This window comes from Alosa alosa, chromosome 15 (genome assembly GCF_017589495.1).
Source record: "Alosa alosa isolate M-15738 ecotype Scorff River chromosome 15, AALO_Geno_1.1, whole genome shotgun sequence".
In the NCBI taxonomy this organism is placed as follows: Eukaryota; Metazoa; Chordata; class Actinopteri; order Clupeiformes; family Clupeidae; genus Alosa; species Alosa alosa.
In genome coordinates this window covers 18,747,911-18,764,896 of record NC_063203.1, presented here as the reverse complement: position 1 = coordinate 18,764,896, position 16,986 = coordinate 18,747,911, and the positions used below count along the sequence as shown (strand labels likewise).

The following is a 16,986-nucleotide window of genomic DNA, read 5'->3' as shown; positions in this document are numbered from 1 at the left end:
GGGACCAAGGAAGATTCAGACCAGGTTTTGGAAACTGGTAACACAGACGACCACAGACGTGCTAGAGAGGGAGCCACTGCGGAACGACTTTACGCCGAGATGATGAAGTCATTCACTGATGCAGGTGTACCACTCAAAAATATTGTGGGGTTCGGGTCAGATGGCTGCAACACAATGATGGGGAAACACAACTCTGTCTCCAGCCACCTCAGGAGTGATCTTCCAGGCATCACATTGCAGCGCTGCGTGTGCCATTCACTGCACCTTTGCGCAAGCGAGGCATGCAGACAACTCCCTCGCAGGTGTGAGGATTTAGACAGAGACATGTATGGGTGCTTCAAAAACAGCGCAAAACATATCGCGCAACTCAGAGAATTTCAAGATTTTTGGCATGTTGAGCCCCACAAAATGCTCAAGCCGGCACAGACTAGACAGCCATCACTGAACAACGTTGTAAAACGTGTGTCTGCGCAATGGGATGCTCTCCGCCTTTTTTTCACAGATCAGTGGCTTGAGGCCAGACTGCTGCGGAGATTATTTTTCACTCTCAATAACCAGTCTCTATGCCTCTTCAATTATTTCCTTGAACGGGTCCTACCGAAATTCACAGATCTTAATCATTATTTTCAGAGTGAAAAGGTGGTGATCACTTCATTGAGAAGAAAGGTCTGCGAGACTTACAAAGATCTGCTTCTGACGTTCATGGATAGGGACCATGTCATGCGCACTCCACTGAAAGACATTGACATCAATAATGGCCCAAAGGTCACACTGAGCTCAATGTACTTGTGCATAAAGGTGATGCAGCATGTGCAGCAGGCAAAAATTTTGCCAGCAAATCTAACAGATTTTTATGTGCGCTGTCACAACTTTCTACAGGTTGCCTGCGGGGAAATCAAGAAACAATTTGATTTTGATGATGCTCTCTTGACCCGACTGCATTGGTTTGGAGTCACTAGGTCACATGACTTGGGAGGTATTGAAAAGGAGGAGACCATTCCTTATGGGAAATAATGTATTTTCTTTAAAATATTCATATAAAATGCAGTGTGCATACAGTGACTAAAGAGGTGTGTCTGATGAGTCCCATATAGGATAACTATTCTGCATTGGTTTGGAGTCACTAGGTCACATGATGTCAAAGCTATTGACAAAAAAGACTATGAAGGTTATTCAGAAGGTACTTTATAGACGGTACCTAAGTAGGTCGGCTGGGAGCAAGTAGACAGGTCATCTGTTTGTACGTTGTCTGCAAACACGGGGTGAAACCGGCCGCATAAAAAAAAATTGAATATCTGTTGAATATCCGAACAACTTGGTTGCTTGTTTTCAACTTGGTTGCTTGTTTTAAACATTAAAATAGAAAAAACATGCAATGAACTGTGCACAACAATTTCAAATTTTCAACAATCTCAAATTGGAGAGCGCGCTGTTCGGTCGGGTTAAGCAGCCATGGCCAGTGTGGCCACGAAAAAGAGAAGATGCACTTTTAATAGTGAATGGACCGCAACATACTCTTGGTTAAGACCTGTAGATGGCGAAGCAGAGAGAGCTTTTTGCATTTCATGCAAGAGCAGCATAGGGCCTATCATCAAGAAACATGCAAATCAGTGCAATCGTTCTTCAATAAACCAAATGACCCAGAGGCTGACAAAGTTTCGACAGCAGAAGTGATGAGCATCTATCATTCTCGAGCCCCACCTGTCCCTCATCGCTCTAGAAAAGTGGTAGGTCAAGCTTAAAATTGTCAAATTTATTGAAATAATGACAAGTTCTAAATATATCCTCTTCAACAGAGTTAAAATCAGCTGGTGCTGCAGATATAATAATAAATAAATACATAACACACATATTTCTGTTTTCCAGCAACATATTAGGAAGCATAGGCCATTTTACAGCATTGTACAATATATTCAATGAAATACCAACATGCAGCATTAAATGGATCCATAATCCAGTCATACTGAGCACTGCTGGTTGGGAAATATTTTTGAAATAAACGTTGCAGGGATGTGATGTAGGCCTGCTACTGTTTAATACATGGGATCACAAGAGTGCCTCCCAATCAGACGTTTCAGCGATTTCGCTCAGAAATCTCAAAGGCATAATACTGTCGCGATCGAGGCGCCTGTCCCATACTCAAGTTTTTTTGGTGAATGCAGTAATCTTATTTGCTAGGTGAGGTAGGTGCTTGTCTTTGCCTTGTAACTGGACATTTAACTCAAATGTATCGCTAAGATATATCAAATATATCGCTAAGATAGGCCAGCTTCGTCAAGAAATGTTCATTAGTGAACGTGCTTGCAGATTCAAACATGCGCTCTTCCTCCAACCAAGAAGAGGCGACTCGGAGCTCAAACACGCGCATCAGTACTTTACCTCTGGAAAGCCACCTTGCCTCGCTGTAAAACAGTAGCCTACAGCCTTTTGGTCAACTACCATCTCTTCGCAAAGTGCGGAGAATAGACGCGCTTTTAAGGGCCGGGTTTTGATTAAATTCACCACTCTCACAACAACGTTCAAAATCTCATGTAGGTCGCGACTAACTAAACTGCTTTGACACGAGCGCTTCCCTGTGAATAACACAGTGCGTCCATTGCGCATCGGGTGCTACCTGGCTGGGCCCAGGCTACAGATAAAAAAACAAATAAAAAACTGTTTTTCACGTCAGTTCGCGCCCCACCTGGCATGTCTCCGCGACCCACAGTTTGAGAAACGCTGGGCTAGGCCTAATATTTTTTGTGTCTTGTATTTTAAGGTGAATTTGATTCACTGAGAGCATTCTTTAGTTGCATAATGCCTGGTCCTTTGAACAGTTGCAAAATTAGTGTTTTGTCTTTTATAGGCCTATGCTTTGGGTTGTATTTTGGGTCAGGTAGTGTCTTAATCTTTTGGTCGGTGGGTTTAAAAAATGTTTCTTGGTAAATTAGATAGACAATATATCTTAAGTTTATGCTACATGCTACTTGTCCCACATTTTGTCTGAGGTGGTCACCCTACATGTATGTGGTGTCATGTGTCATGTCTGTACTGGGTGTTACCTGGAGGATTTCACTATATATATTCAGCTCACAATAGCAACTCCTCATGTCAGTGTGGAACGTGAGCTAAAGTAAAGTTCTTTATTTTAAATTATAATACTTCTGTACTCAGGCACTGTATTGTTTCATGTAGCAAAATGGAATTATGAGGTTTTCGGTGAGGTCAGTAATTTGTTTTACAAGATGCTGAATTAACATACATTCATTTATTTTAGGTGGAGAATTTAAGAAGACATAACATCAGCCATGTTTCTCAATTCATCAAGTTCAACAACTATATTTTTACCTTCATTCACTTTTCCTCCATCAACCAGAGTTCCTGCTCTTGTTTTTTCAACCCTTACATACCTCATGATCATGTGTTGTAATTTGATGATTGTTGTGACTATTGCTCTCAACCATAACCTGCACAAGCCTATGTATCTGTTACTTCTTAATTTACCTGTTTGTGACATGATAGGAGCAACTGCATTTTTCCCCCAGATGATTTCCAGTATGCTGTATCAGCCAAGAGTTATATCATATTGGGCATGTGTAGTGCAGGCATTACTTACACACACATATGGGGGTGGATCTCTTCTCATCTTGACAGCCATGGCTTTTGACCGTTATATTGCTATCTGCTCCCCTCTGTCATATAATACCATAATGACCAATAATAACTTGATCAAAATTATTAGTGGTATTTGGCTCACCGATACAATTTTAATATTTACCCTCATTGCACTGGCAATCCGATTGAAGATTTGCCAGAACACTATAAGCGACATGTACTGCAACAACCCCTCTTTGACAAAACTGGCCTGTGAAGGGACGCATGTGAACAACTTCTACGGTCTGTTTACTATAGCCTTTTTGCAGGGCATATCATTGGCTGTAATTCTGTTTACGTATTTACAAATCCTTTTTACTTGTGTTTTTAAGAAACAAGCGGATGCCAGAAGTAAAGCCATTCAGACATGTGGTGCTCATTTAATAGTCTTCTTATTTTTGGAATTTAATGCTTTCATTGCTTTAGTTGCACATCGTATTGAAACTGCACCCCTCTTCTTAAGGAGAGCTTTGGGGGTATCCGTGATGATATTTCCTCCACTATTGAATCCATTGGTATATAGCTTTAATACAAAGGAAATCAGAAAACATATTTTGCAATTCCTTAAAAGAAAAACATCACCCTTCTAAGTGTTTTCTGATTATTTACATAATCTATACATGAAGAATTTTACTTGGTTATGGTGTACGCATGTATTTGCCAGCACTGAATTATTAAATGATGATGTATATTTTAAATTATAAATAACATGCTGTATATGACAATACAGTTATTTACAATGTTTTTAAACATGTCTTTGTGGTTGTTAATTGACAATGAAACCCTAAACAGGTAAAAGTGATATTCAATGAGTAGTAATGAAACAATCTCTGATCAATGTGATTGGTAGGCTTGACCAAAGATTTCAAATGCAATGCGATGCAAGTGTTGGAAATGAATCCCAATCGTGAAACTTTGTGAATGAGTCTGGATTTTTCAAGGCTACCAACTTACAGTAATATGTGGTAGAATGTGGCAGGTAGTAGACAAAGAGTGCAGTTCAAAGCCATAAGGGTGCTTTATTCAATGTCAAAAGATAGGTCCTACCACACACACAAACTGTGATCCTCTGAAGCCTTCTGCTTGAAAGGTGGTGAATTCCAGTTGGGGTGGATGCACTCAAAGTGGCTCAGCTCTTTCTAAATCTCTCTCTCTCTCTCTCTCTCTCTGTGTCTCAAAGTAAAAGCACCACATATTACCCTACTCTTCACTCACCCCAGTGGATGGTGGTGAATGTTCCATGTTTTCTGCCACATGGACAGCCCCCATGGCCCAGACCATGAGTCGTTTGGTCCTGGCAAGGTGGGAGCTATCCAGCCTCCAAGAACAGAAATGTAAAATGAGATGTAAATTAGCCGGAGGCTAACTCTAGTACAATGTTTAAAATTGTGCATGGTTCCTAATAAATAAAATAATAATAATAATAATAATAAAAAAAGAACCTGGCCATGGCATGGCACAGAGGCATACGAGTCGAGGTTGTCACAGCTTTTAAATGTAAATTATAAAAATGACTGTAGAAAGCAAAAAGACTTGTGATAACTGAATAGTGCTATTTGATCACACTAAACAGTGAGTTTAATACCACACTCTAAACAGTTATTGTTAATGTCAATAATGTAATTACGCCATCCTGTTGATAGTCAGTATTTCACACTTGGATATTGGCATAACCAAAATACAAAACAAAGCTAGAAGACCAATCAAGAGTCACACAGCAATCTCAGAAAGTGCATTTGTAGGCCTAATGATATTCATGTTGCTTACAAAAGAATCAAAAGGATGTATTTATGTCAAGTGCTTCAAAGCGTTACTGCAGAAATAACTGGCTGTGCCAACATGACGCTGCCAGACTTGGAATTGTAATTTTCAATGCATGTGAGCTAACACACTTTGGGTAACTTCTCTCTTTAGTAGTTAAACAACTCATGACAGCACCACTGAAACTTCATGGTCAAACCTCTTTATCATTACCTCTTGAATTTCCCCTTGGGGATCAATAAAGTATCTATCTATCTATCTATCTATCTTACATTAAACTAGATGTATCGCAGAGCGGTACAAAATATGACCGCCGCCCAGTCCAGCACATTTTTCCAGAAAAATAAGTCACGCTTGTCAAATTGTGTTAATTTCCTACTTTGTTCCTTTTTTGTGTGTTTGTAATTGAGTGTGTGCAGAGTGTGTGGTTGTTTTTGTGTATATGTGTTTTGTGTGTGTTTTTTTGTGTGTGAGTGTGTGTGCGTGTGTTTGTGTATGTAGGTGTGTTTGTATGTGTGGGTGCATATGTGTGTGTGTATGTGTGTTTATGTGTTTGTGTGCGTGTTTGTGCGTGTCGTGTGTGTGCATGTATGTGTGTGTTTTTGTGTAGTGTGTGTGTGTATTTGTGTGTATGTGTGTGTGTGTGCGCATGTGTGTGTGTCTTTGTGTATGTGTACATACACTCTAAGAAATGGAAGTACCAGTGTGTACCTAAGTCGGTACAAATGCTTGTCGCTGGGGCAGTACCCTTTTGAAGTACAATACTGTACCCATCAAGGTACACTTGTGTACCTGCAGTGACTAAAATGTACCTGTATATATCATTATCACATAGTACCCTTAAAAGGTACTATTCTGTACTTCACGGGTACAACCCTAGTGAAAATTTAAGGTGGTATAACTAAAATATATGCACAACCAATAAGTACATTTAAATGTTTATTCTGGGGGGGATATTACACACAATACTTCACATGAATACAGGTACAATAAATGTTAACATGTTCATATTAAAAACACATTCATATCAAAACATCAAAGTATCTTATATCCATATCAATATACATATTCACATAAAACATGTTATGACTCTTAATGTAAGTGTAAATAATAAAACACTTTGGTTTACAATATTTTGCCTGAGTAGCCACATTGTGTTTATACGCAGAAGGAAAAAAATATATTAATTTGCACGATAGCACTAATAACACCTTTATATGATCTATAAAATACCAATATTTGAGTTAGTTAATTAATTACTCCAACAAATCTTGTATGCTTTCAAGTTCATGTCAATACTTGTGTATGAGTGATGAAAATACAGTATCTGCTTGCCGTAACCATTACACGTTGCAAAATTATGATTAAGTCCTTGCAGTAACTTAGTAGCTATGATCTTAGATCTTATTCAGTGTATACACCATAGAATTGAGTGATGTAATGAGTCATATAGCGACATTTTAGAGTAGTATCTCAGAAAACAATGTGCAAGCCTTTGGGAAATATTAGCAAGCCTGTAAAAATGTACAATATATTGTTACAATGTTCATTACCTCACCAATAAATCAATCAATCAGAAAATACACTCCAATCCTTCCAATCATGAGGCAAGCCATTAAAAAGGCAAGAGTCTCAAAAGGCACCAAAGTTCAATTTCAAAAACTGGCAGAAATCAAACATATTCTTCGGGAGAGTGTGCCAAGTAAAGGTCAACAGCAGTGGAGGCTGCTGTTTTCCTCCTCTTCAACTTCTGTTCCTCTGCATATATCCACTTTGACTTAGACTGGAACCTTACTTGATCTACAGGACGTACACATATTTTCAATAGCAGTGGTAGCCTCACCAATGACAGCAGGGGTTTTACATCTGTTGGAAGCAAAATGCAAACACAAACCTCAGAATAAGATTTTTTTCAACCACACAAATAAATAGCCTCAGACAGATTGTGTAAAATACCTTGTCTAATACATGTATGTAACTATATCAATCTGCTCACCTGGCATAGATCAGCGCTGAGTCATTACAAGTTCCATGGACCGGCTGACTCTCCCAAACTTCTCCTTACTCCTTTTCACCGTATCTTCATGAACGAAAGCTGCCTAATCCACTATGTGTTTGACAGACAAATGCCATGCAATAGAATAATATAATTAAACAAAATGACACAACAATGAAATAGCACAAAGATAATCTTAACCAATATATAAATTGCTATTGGACAAAAAAAAAATCTAAAAGTTGTATTATTATAATTTGCATAATTTATTATGCAATACTTTTCTATATGTATTTAACATCAATAAGAAAAATACCATTACAAAAAAACACCAAGTTGGGTAACTTACGTAGCCATTAGATCCTTTAGGAAAGGTATGCTTACTTCCAAGTGGCCATATTCTGCCTTGGTGGGTATCTGTGAGAAGGATTAACGTTAGATTTACGTTAGACCATTATCAAGCTCTAAGTAACTTTATAACATTATAGAATGGTTCTGAGTTGCTCCCTCTAGCTTCTAACTAGATAAGCAATGACAAACAGGATGTTCTGGTGAACATAGGCAACTCAACTAATTCATTTTCACCTAAACAAAATGACAGTGTTGAAAGTGATCATGCTTACTGCATGTATGCACATACCAGGCTTCTTTCACCTGCACTATTAATTAAACCAGCCTTTCAGGGAAGTTAGCAAGTATGTATGGCTAACAGTGCTAGGATATGCTCATATATCTATGGGCTAAGCTAATTAGGATAATGATTGCTAGTGAAAGTTTTCTTCCACAAAAACGTAACATTGACATGGATACACATGCATTATTGAAGGAGTTTGAACTCCATTTAAAAATATCTGAATTCATAGCTAACCTAGGCTAAGTTGCTAGCGAATGCTAATGTTAGCCTTTAAGCCAACAATCTCCAGACTCCATTACTGTAACAGTAGGCTATTTACAATTTACAAACCGAATTTCGATAAATTGCAACTACACCTTACCTCTGAATAGCTTTGCCTCCTCTTCCACAAAGATTATTCCATCCTGCACATGTGTTTTCTCACACCAAGCTCCTCACTGAAAGTTGCTCTATTTCTTGGTGTGTGAAATGAACAAAGTTAAGGGAAAAAATAACGGTTGCTCCCGTCCCGAATCTCCTCCCCCAACAACTTTTGAGTGACAGGCCATGTACTTTTTGTACCCTTGGGTACAAATATGGTCCCTTTGCGAAAAGGTACATTAATGATCCAGGAACGGTACATGTTAGTACTTTAGGGGCTCAATTTTGTTCCCTTTAAGGTACAGGGTCAAAAGTTGTACCTAAAAGAACAAAAATGTACCCCAACCGTACCCCTATTTTTGAGAGTGTAAATGAAGCAAATCAGGGAACCATCTACTAGGGCTGGGAAGGTGACCCCTACCGCGGGTCTGAGCTCGTTACCGTCATCAAAAAATTGTGAAACATTTGGGGGATTCGACGTCAAAGTTTTTATGAATATGCACAATTCCGGGTTGAAAACGTAGCAGAATCTCAGAGATAATCACGTTATGCAGTCAGCTTAGACGTCTGCAGGTGGCTAGCATGAAGTCCAATCTCCCTATAATTGCCTGTACATGTGTGCACGTAGGCCTATGTAATGTCATGATGTGTAATGTAATGAAGCATCTTATGACATTGATACTCAGAGAACCACAGTTACGCTAACCCTACTTTTCTATTCTCTCCGTTCAAACTCGATTTACATAAAGCTGTTAAACGTGAAAGCTGTGAAATTTGGCCAGAAAGGATACATGCTTAGTTCATGAAAGAATTAAAAAATATGTTTGTTAAGAATTTAAAGGTCTCATCTCATCGTTTTTTCATTAATTTTGCAGTGGTCTGTAGTATTGATGAATGCCCTGTGAGCCGGTTTTGGTGAAAAAAATGCTGTCCTATATTTTGCTGGAATTGTACCAGAATGCCTACAGAAGCAGAGAATGTGCAAGACTTCTCCGGTAATGAGAACTATGGCTTTGATAGCCTGACATGACATTGGCAGAGGTTAGCCTACTCAAGTTGTTTTCTGTCACGTATGACAGAAAAAGTAGCCTACTATTAGGGGTTTGCACCGACGTCACGTTCTGGCCGGTAACTATGGTAACCCAGCACGCGCGGCCATATTGGCGATACTCAGTGAATGAAGTACAATGGAGTATTATGCACTTTGGATATCTTACGTGATTGTAGCCGTGTCTAAACAACAGAAAAGCTAATCAAAAAGCGTCTAAGATGCAAAGGCATATAGGGCAGGACTTGGACCACAAGAAAAGGCGCGATATTTCGAGAAATTACGGATTATTGGCAGCGCAGATCCATATGAGTTGGGCAAGGGAGACGAAGTACCAAGTTCAACCACAAGCGCCCCCCTTCCTCTGATAACTTCTGGCGTTATTGTCCCTTCTCCCTGGTTTTTTAATAACTTTTGGAAGTCGATACCTACACCAGATGTTTTTCTCAGTCTGACCTATTGGTACAACCTAAAACATGGCAATAATGAACCATTTTCCTTGACGATGTTAGGGATTTACTTCAGTGCCTAATGCTTTCTAATGAGGCGAGTCTCTCCAATGTGGCGATGTCCAGATCTGATGACACGCCGTGCAAACCCCTAATAGGAATCTTATAGTATTTTGGGAAAATATTAGGCCTACAGTAATCTTATAGGAATAGTGGAATACTATAGTATTTGGGACATACCATAGGTACTATAAGACTACTATAAAAAACTATAGCGGTTACAGGATATTATAGTTATTAGTAGTACTTCTACAGTATGTCCCAATTATTCCTATAATAATTATTCCTATAAGATTCCTATACTACTTTTTCGTAAAGGGAATTGCTCATGTGGTTAGAAAAATGGGCAACACCAGTGCCCCTGTTGTCTGTATGACCCTGTACCCAGGATTAGAACCAGTCTGCCTTAGCATAATGTACTCCCTTCAAAATGCACTAAACATTCGACTATGACGACTATGGCCCTCTGTGAGACAGAAGATATGAAAGGTAAGATAAACCTTTAACTTAAAAGGGACAAAAACTGATGAAACTCCTAAAACAAATATACAAAACAGGTCAATTTTCAATAAATAACTTTATTATATTTACATACAGCAGTGGTACTCAAAGTGTGGTCCGCAAGCTATCTCAAGTGTTCCACAAGTAGATGTGGTAAAATATAATAAATGAGTTGTTTGCAATATTGAACCAACTTGTATGTAAATCCAAACAGTTCTGCAACACTGATGTAACCTATGCCAGTTTAAATCATATGAATCCTCTGACACCATAAGCAAGATGCAAATACAATAAGCAAGGTGGTTCAGTGAGAAGGCCTATTGTGTAATATACTGTTGAAGTAGGTCTACTGTTTTTTTTTTTTTTTGCTAGGTCTGTGAAACACTGACAAATAGTAATATTGCAGTCTATTAAAATAATGCAAACACAAAACAAGAACATCCAAACTATGCACAGAATTAACAATGTCCTCTTTTTGCCAGACGATGCAGACATCTGGCCTACAGATCCTTTGTAAGATGGTGCTGGGATTATTTAGGGAAAAAAAGGTCTGAGTTGTTGTTTTAGGCTTGTATTGTCCTGGGGATCCGAAGGGACAACACACAAAACACATTCGTTGGCTGTGATGATTCTATTACATTGCTCTTTGATTGCGCTGGGCCAGGTGGAGCCATCAGGTGTTATTGTGGAGATGTCGCTTTCATCCTTCTCCTCCTCTTGATCAACCCGAGGTCTTCTAGCTGGCCTTGGATGAACAGGCTTGATGGCAGTAGAAGTAGCAGGCCCCATGCCCATGGTGTATTCAAAGTGCTTGTATCAATACTCATACTTTTCATGAAGTATTCTGTTTGGGTACCTAAAGTAAATAAATGTGTATTACTGTCAAGTTACAAGATACTATGGCTATTGGTCCAGTGGCCTTTGAAGTTGCTGCAGCTGTCTAAAGTTTAACTGGCTGTGATGGCTGATGGCGCACACAAAATTTATAATACTTTTTTTTTTTATAATACTTTTTTTTTTTTTTGCTAGGTCTGTGAAACACTGACAAATAGTAATATTGCAGTCTATTAAAATAATGCAAACACAAAACAAGAACATCCAAACTATGCACAGAATTAACAATGTCCTCTTTTTGCCAGACGATGCAGACATCTGGCCTACAGATCCTTTGTAAGATGGTGCTGGGATTATTTAGGGAAAAAGGTCTGAGTTGTTGTTTCGGCTTGTATTGTCCTGGGGATCCGAAGGGACAACACACAAAACACATTCGTTGGCTGTGATGATTCTATTACATTGCTCTTTGATTGCGCTGGGCCAGGTGGAGCCATCAGGTGTTATTGTGGAGATGTCGCTTTCATCCTTCTCCTCCTCTTGATCAACCCGAGGTCTTCTAGCTGGCCTTGGATGAACAGGCTTGATGGCAGTAGAAGTAGCAGGCCCCCATGCCCATGGTGTATTCAAAGTGCTTGTATCAATACTCATACTTTTCATGAAGTATTCTGTTTGGGTACCTAAAGTAAATAAATGTGTATTACTGTCAAGTTACAAGATACTATGGCTATTGGTCCAGTGGCCTTTGAAGTTGCTGCAGCTGTCTAAAGTTTAACTGGCTGTGATGGCTGATGGCGGCACAAAATTTATAATACTTTTTTTTTTTTTTGCTAGGTCTGTGAAACACTGACAAATAGTAATATTGCAGTCTATTAAAATAATGCAAACACAAAACAAGAACATCAAACTATGCACAGAATTAACAATGTCCTCTTTTTGCCAGACGATGCAGACATCTGGCCTACAGATCCTTTGTAAGATGGTGCTGGGATTATTTAGGGAAAAAGGTCTGAGTTGTTGTTTCGGCTTGTATTGTCCTGGGGATCGAAGGGACAACACACAAAACACATTCGTTGGCTGTGATGATTCTATTACATTGCTCTTTGATTGCGCTGGGCCAGGTGGAGCCATCAGGTGTTATTGTGGAGATGTCGCTTTCATCCTTCTCCTCCTTGGGGACTTTTCATTTGAATTGGCTATTGTGAGACGGATGTATAGGCTTAGTGTATGTCTACTCATGCTTGATAGCAGAATCCAGAAAGGCTACAGCTCTCCTAAAGAAAGTTATATAAATATATGCAACGTTTATTTACTAAGCAGTTAAGGACCCATATTGAGACCCAAGCTCTTGTGTTTTGTCAGTGCTTTATGAATACGTAGCCTACCACTTTGTTGAATAGCAAAAAATAAACGGTAATGCCTAGATGTGCAGCACGCCATTTCATAGCTCCTTTTAAAAACATATTCACATTTTCATATGCTAGTATCATGTGTAAACTGGATAAGGGGTAAGGTTTAAGTCACACCAAATGCAAGATAGGCTAGGCCTACGATAAATTATTTGAGAGGTAAAGTTTGTCAATAGTCTAAATATTGGGACAGGACCATAGCCTACCTTTGGTGGAAAACTGGTTAAATGTCGCTGTTCTACGACTCCGTTTTATGTTAGGCCTATCCCAAGTTCTTCCATGATGACTGGCTCTAACTGACATTCACCACCTGTTCTGCACGTACGGAATTCAATTCTAGCACGTTTTTGAAGCGCAAGGCTATGCGCAAGACTGAACCACAGAGAGGTGCGAAATATAAAGGCTGCATCATCTTGCCTAGTGTCATTCATTGAAAACGTGATGCCGCAAATATTTTTTGGATGACAATGACAACTGATAGCGTAGACATACTGATAGCTTTGATTAAGCCTGAGTGACGTATATATGTATGTGGAGAGCTAGACAGTCGTCCTACTTGGCCGATGAGGCACTGAGTCAGGCAGTCGATGGCCATCAGATGGACGCCCGTTCTGGATTTTCCAGAATGCACAGATTGTCAGTCCGCCCCTGTCTGTGCCAATTGGTGAAGATTGGACGAAATTTGTGACCTGTGAAAACTTTTTAGTGTTTTTGATGAAATCCAATATGGCGGCTTGATCAATTACGTTGACATCACAACTTGACATGTGTCGGCCTTAGGACCTCCCACAGTATTAACAAACACCACTAGTAAGTTTGAATTCCAAACACATCAACAGTTACAGGCCAAAATGTAATTTTGGCAATTGCGGGGCCCCCTATACTGTAGGTCAAAGGTCACCAAATTTATTGGGTCCTAAGTCCATGTACCAAGGTTGGTTTTGATACATGAAAGGGTTGCTGAGATATGAGCTCACTTCCTGTTTGGCGTCTTCACTGCCAATTTTGATTGGCTGTCATAGGCGAACACTTTTGTCAATAGCTCCAGAAAGTAATCAATAGTAAGGCATGGTCTGAAGATCATGTGTGTCAAGTTTTTTGACGATCGGACAACATTTTTGATTTTCTAAAATCCAATATGCCAGAAAATCCATCATGACAGAAATTGGGTGAAACGTCATTAACCTGACTCTCGCCAGATGAATTTCATTCCGCCTAACTCCACTCATCCATCTGGGATCGCTCCATTGGAGAGGTGTTTCAGAAGGCTGGGCCTTGCATATGATTGGATAAGCCACTTTTCTGTCATCATATTGACGTGCTACTTCAACCACTCACACCGAAGGCAACCCATGACGCTGAGAACAGTCTCACAGTCGCTTCTACGCTACGTCACATCTCCCGCCCTGCGTCCTGATTGGCTCTACCATAAAATCTGGTGCCGAAATCACTCCCAACGGAAGCAATCCCAGATGGATGTGAGTGGAGCTAGGCGGAACGAAATTCAGTCAGAGTCAGGTTAAAACGTCATAGGGTGTGTTAGAAATGGCTTGGCCCAAGGATTCCAACGATACCTCATTTCTGAAAATAAACCAACTTGAAACTTGTTGGTGGCGCTAGAGCGACATGATTGAAGACAGACATGAAACTTGGTGAGAAGAATCAAGGGACTGTCCCCAATCTGTGTGCCAAACTAACCCCATACATTTCTATGGAGGACTCTTTGAGTGCTGTGTCTCCTCATTAGAAAGTCTCTGTTTTAACTTAACTTATTATTAGGATATTGGCTACCCATGTCCTGTCCTAAATCAAACATCAAACAATCTACATAAAATATATTCATTGTACCTTCAATGCATACACACATAAACATCATTACACACACACACTAACTAGTTGGATAACAACTTCAATATATTAGTTTATTTACCAATAAGTGTGTCAGCACTCTTTTGGCACTGATACAAAGTTTGTTTCAATTCAATCTGAATTTGTATCTTAATAGGTTTTATTAACTGGACATAATGCACAACAGAGTAGGAGTAGTAAATGAGGGGGCTTTAGAGTCATGTTTTGTTTTCTTTGCATATTATAGGTGACAACATCTATTTTTAAAGGTGCTATTATTATTTTTGTTGTTGTGGTAGTTTACTCACTCAGTGTATTTGTAATTCACTATCTGTTCTGGATCGGATAATGATCAGACAACAGTGAAGGCTCCATGGCCACAGCACTATTTTTAGACATGTACACCCCACCCATCATTTCAGAGCACCCAGTTAAGGTATTTACCATGGGTGTCCTTCACCGTAATATGAGAGTATAAAACAGCTACACTTAGAGCAGGGGGTAGTCTGTTTCCCCACAGTGGGTGTCTGAGATTAATCAATGCAGTCTTTTTGCCTTTGTTTGTTATGCACATAGTTTGAGTGCTACAAATATATGTAGAAAAAAGGTAGGTGAAGCTGTTTGTGTTATTTATACTGTTATTAATTTATTTAATAACAACTGTACAACTCACACACAATTCTAGTGAAATACCTTCATGATTTATTTTATTTATTATACTCGGTTTTTAATTATGTTAGTTTTTTTTTACAGATCTTCTAGTATATTGATGAGCAATCTAGTATAAAATATTTAAGTATGTATGTATATATATATATATATATATATAATTCATATAATTATGACTTTTCTAATTATGATCTGTGCAGGCGTAATATATATTCAAAAGAAAAACATAAAGAAAATATGCAGGCTATGATCCTTCTATACAGGATATATGCCGATTTAAAAATTATACTTAGTTACAAATATCAGATTGCATCCTGCTGTTGAATGAGAGTAAGTTGAATGTCTTAGCTTCACAATGGCACAAATGGATTAAAAGACATTGTTTATATTGTAGGTGAGGTGGTTACCTTGAAGAGTACAACAAAATCACCCATGATGTCTTCTAATATGTCTGTCTATCCAGTCTTCTCTGCTGTTTTGACAATGGAAACACTTAAACTTGCACCACCACAAAATTATCCTGCATTCATCTTTGGGACTATAACCTATTTAAGCATTGTCCTTTGTAATACAATGATTCTTTATGTTATTGTCATCAGTAAAGATTTGCATAAACCCATGTATATTTTATTATTCAACATGCCACTTAATGACCTGGTGGGTGCAACTGCTTTTTTCCCACAAATGGTCTTTAGTCTTTTGTCCCAGAATATTTTTATATCCCATCTTGCGTGCATCTTCCAAGCATTTCTTGTGCACTTGTATGGAGCTGGAGCCCTTCTCATTCTAACCGCCATGGCATATGACAGGTATGTTGCCATATGTAAGCCTCTGAGGTACAACTCCATTTTCACAAACGGTTACCTGATTAAACTCATCGTTCTTATGTGGACTGTGGACTTCAGCCTGATCATCATTTTGTTTACATTACTCACGCGGCCTAAAATTTGCAGGACAGAAATAATGGATCCGTACTGTAGTAACCCTGCTTTGGTTAGGCTTACGTGTGGTGACACAACGATGAATAACTATTATGGTCTGTTTATAACTGCATTTTTCCAAGCCTTATCATTGTCTGTGGTGATTTACACTTACTTACACATTTTGATTGCTTGTGTCTCATCAGCAAATAGAACAAACGCAAGAAGCAAAGCACTCCAAACCTGTGCCACACATTTGGCAGTTTTCTTGATTTTTGAGGGCACGATTTTGTTCAATGTACTTGCTTATCGCATACAAGGTTTACCAATAGGTCTGCACAAGTTTTTTGCATTAATGATGCTTACATTTCCTCCTTTTGTAAACCCTTTAATATATGGCCTGAAGACTAAAGAAATTAAACAGAAAATTACCATTGTCTTCAGTAAAAATAGAATAACTGTTCATTAACTGTTAACAGAGATCAATACCTTTGATATTTGTATTTTATCTGCTTAGAGGGAAATGTTTACAAATCCTATTTAGTGGTCCAGTATTAAAGAGTTTATCAGAACACAGTGAATGTGTGCAGTTTAATCAAATTAACCTTTATTTATCTGAATGTCAGTCTAAATAGAATTACAGAGTTGTGTGGTCAGTGCTACACACAGAGATTGAAAACATTTAAACAATGGTAATGTCCATTTATTTGTGTTTGTGTAAATACATTGTTTAGGGTAGGTTAAGTGTTTTTTGTATAGGTATTTTCTATATTTTAAATTGTACATCTTGTCTCACACCCACAGAAAATAGGCATGGTTGGACAGAGATGACTATTATGAGGTCAACTGAACAGAACTGGTTTACAT

General features: G+C 38.7%; 2 protein-coding genes and 1 long non-coding RNA gene across 3 annotated transcripts; 2 read left to right on the top strand and 1 right to left on the bottom strand.

The window, feature by feature from the left end:
• Positions 1 to 3,287: 3,287 nt before the first annotated feature.
• Positions 3,288 to 4,223, top strand: LOC125308703 (olfactory receptor 52J3-like). The gene has a single exon (XM_048265268.1). It carries the CDS (start codon positions 3,288 to 3,290, stop codon positions 4,221 to 4,223), a length of 936 nt encoding a protein of 311 aa, XP_048121225.1.
• Positions 4,224 to 6,538: 2,315 nt separating this feature from the next.
• Positions 6,539 to 8,501, bottom strand: LOC125308816. The gene is made up of 4 exons (XR_007195981.1): positions 8,386 to 8,501; positions 7,740 to 7,807; positions 7,391 to 7,501; positions 6,539 to 7,260 (listed from the first exon to the last, which is right to left on the bottom strand). It is a non-coding gene; the product is annotated as an uncharacterized LOC125308816 (long non-coding RNA).
• Positions 8,502 to 15,079: 6,578 nt separating this feature from the next.
• Positions 15,080 to 16,588, top strand: LOC125308710 (olfactory receptor 52K2-like). The gene is made up of 2 exons (XM_048265273.1): positions 15,080 to 15,137; positions 15,594 to 16,588. Exon 2 carries the CDS (start codon positions 15,632 to 15,634, stop codon positions 16,586 to 16,588), a length of 957 nt encoding a protein of 318 aa, XP_048121230.1. The 5' UTR covers positions 15,080 to 15,137; positions 15,594 to 15,631.
• The last annotated feature ends 398 nt before the right edge of the window (positions 16,589 to 16,986 follow it).

Excerpts from the sequence above, each read along its gene's own strand:
- LOC125308703 (XM_048265268.1), top strand. The coding sequence starts at position 3,288 with ATGTTTCTCAATTCATCAAGTTCAACAACTATATTTTTACCTTCATTC.
- LOC125308710 (XM_048265273.1), top strand. The coding sequence starts at position 15,632 with ATGATGTCTTCTAATATGTCTGTCTATCCAGTCTTCTCTGCTGTTTTG.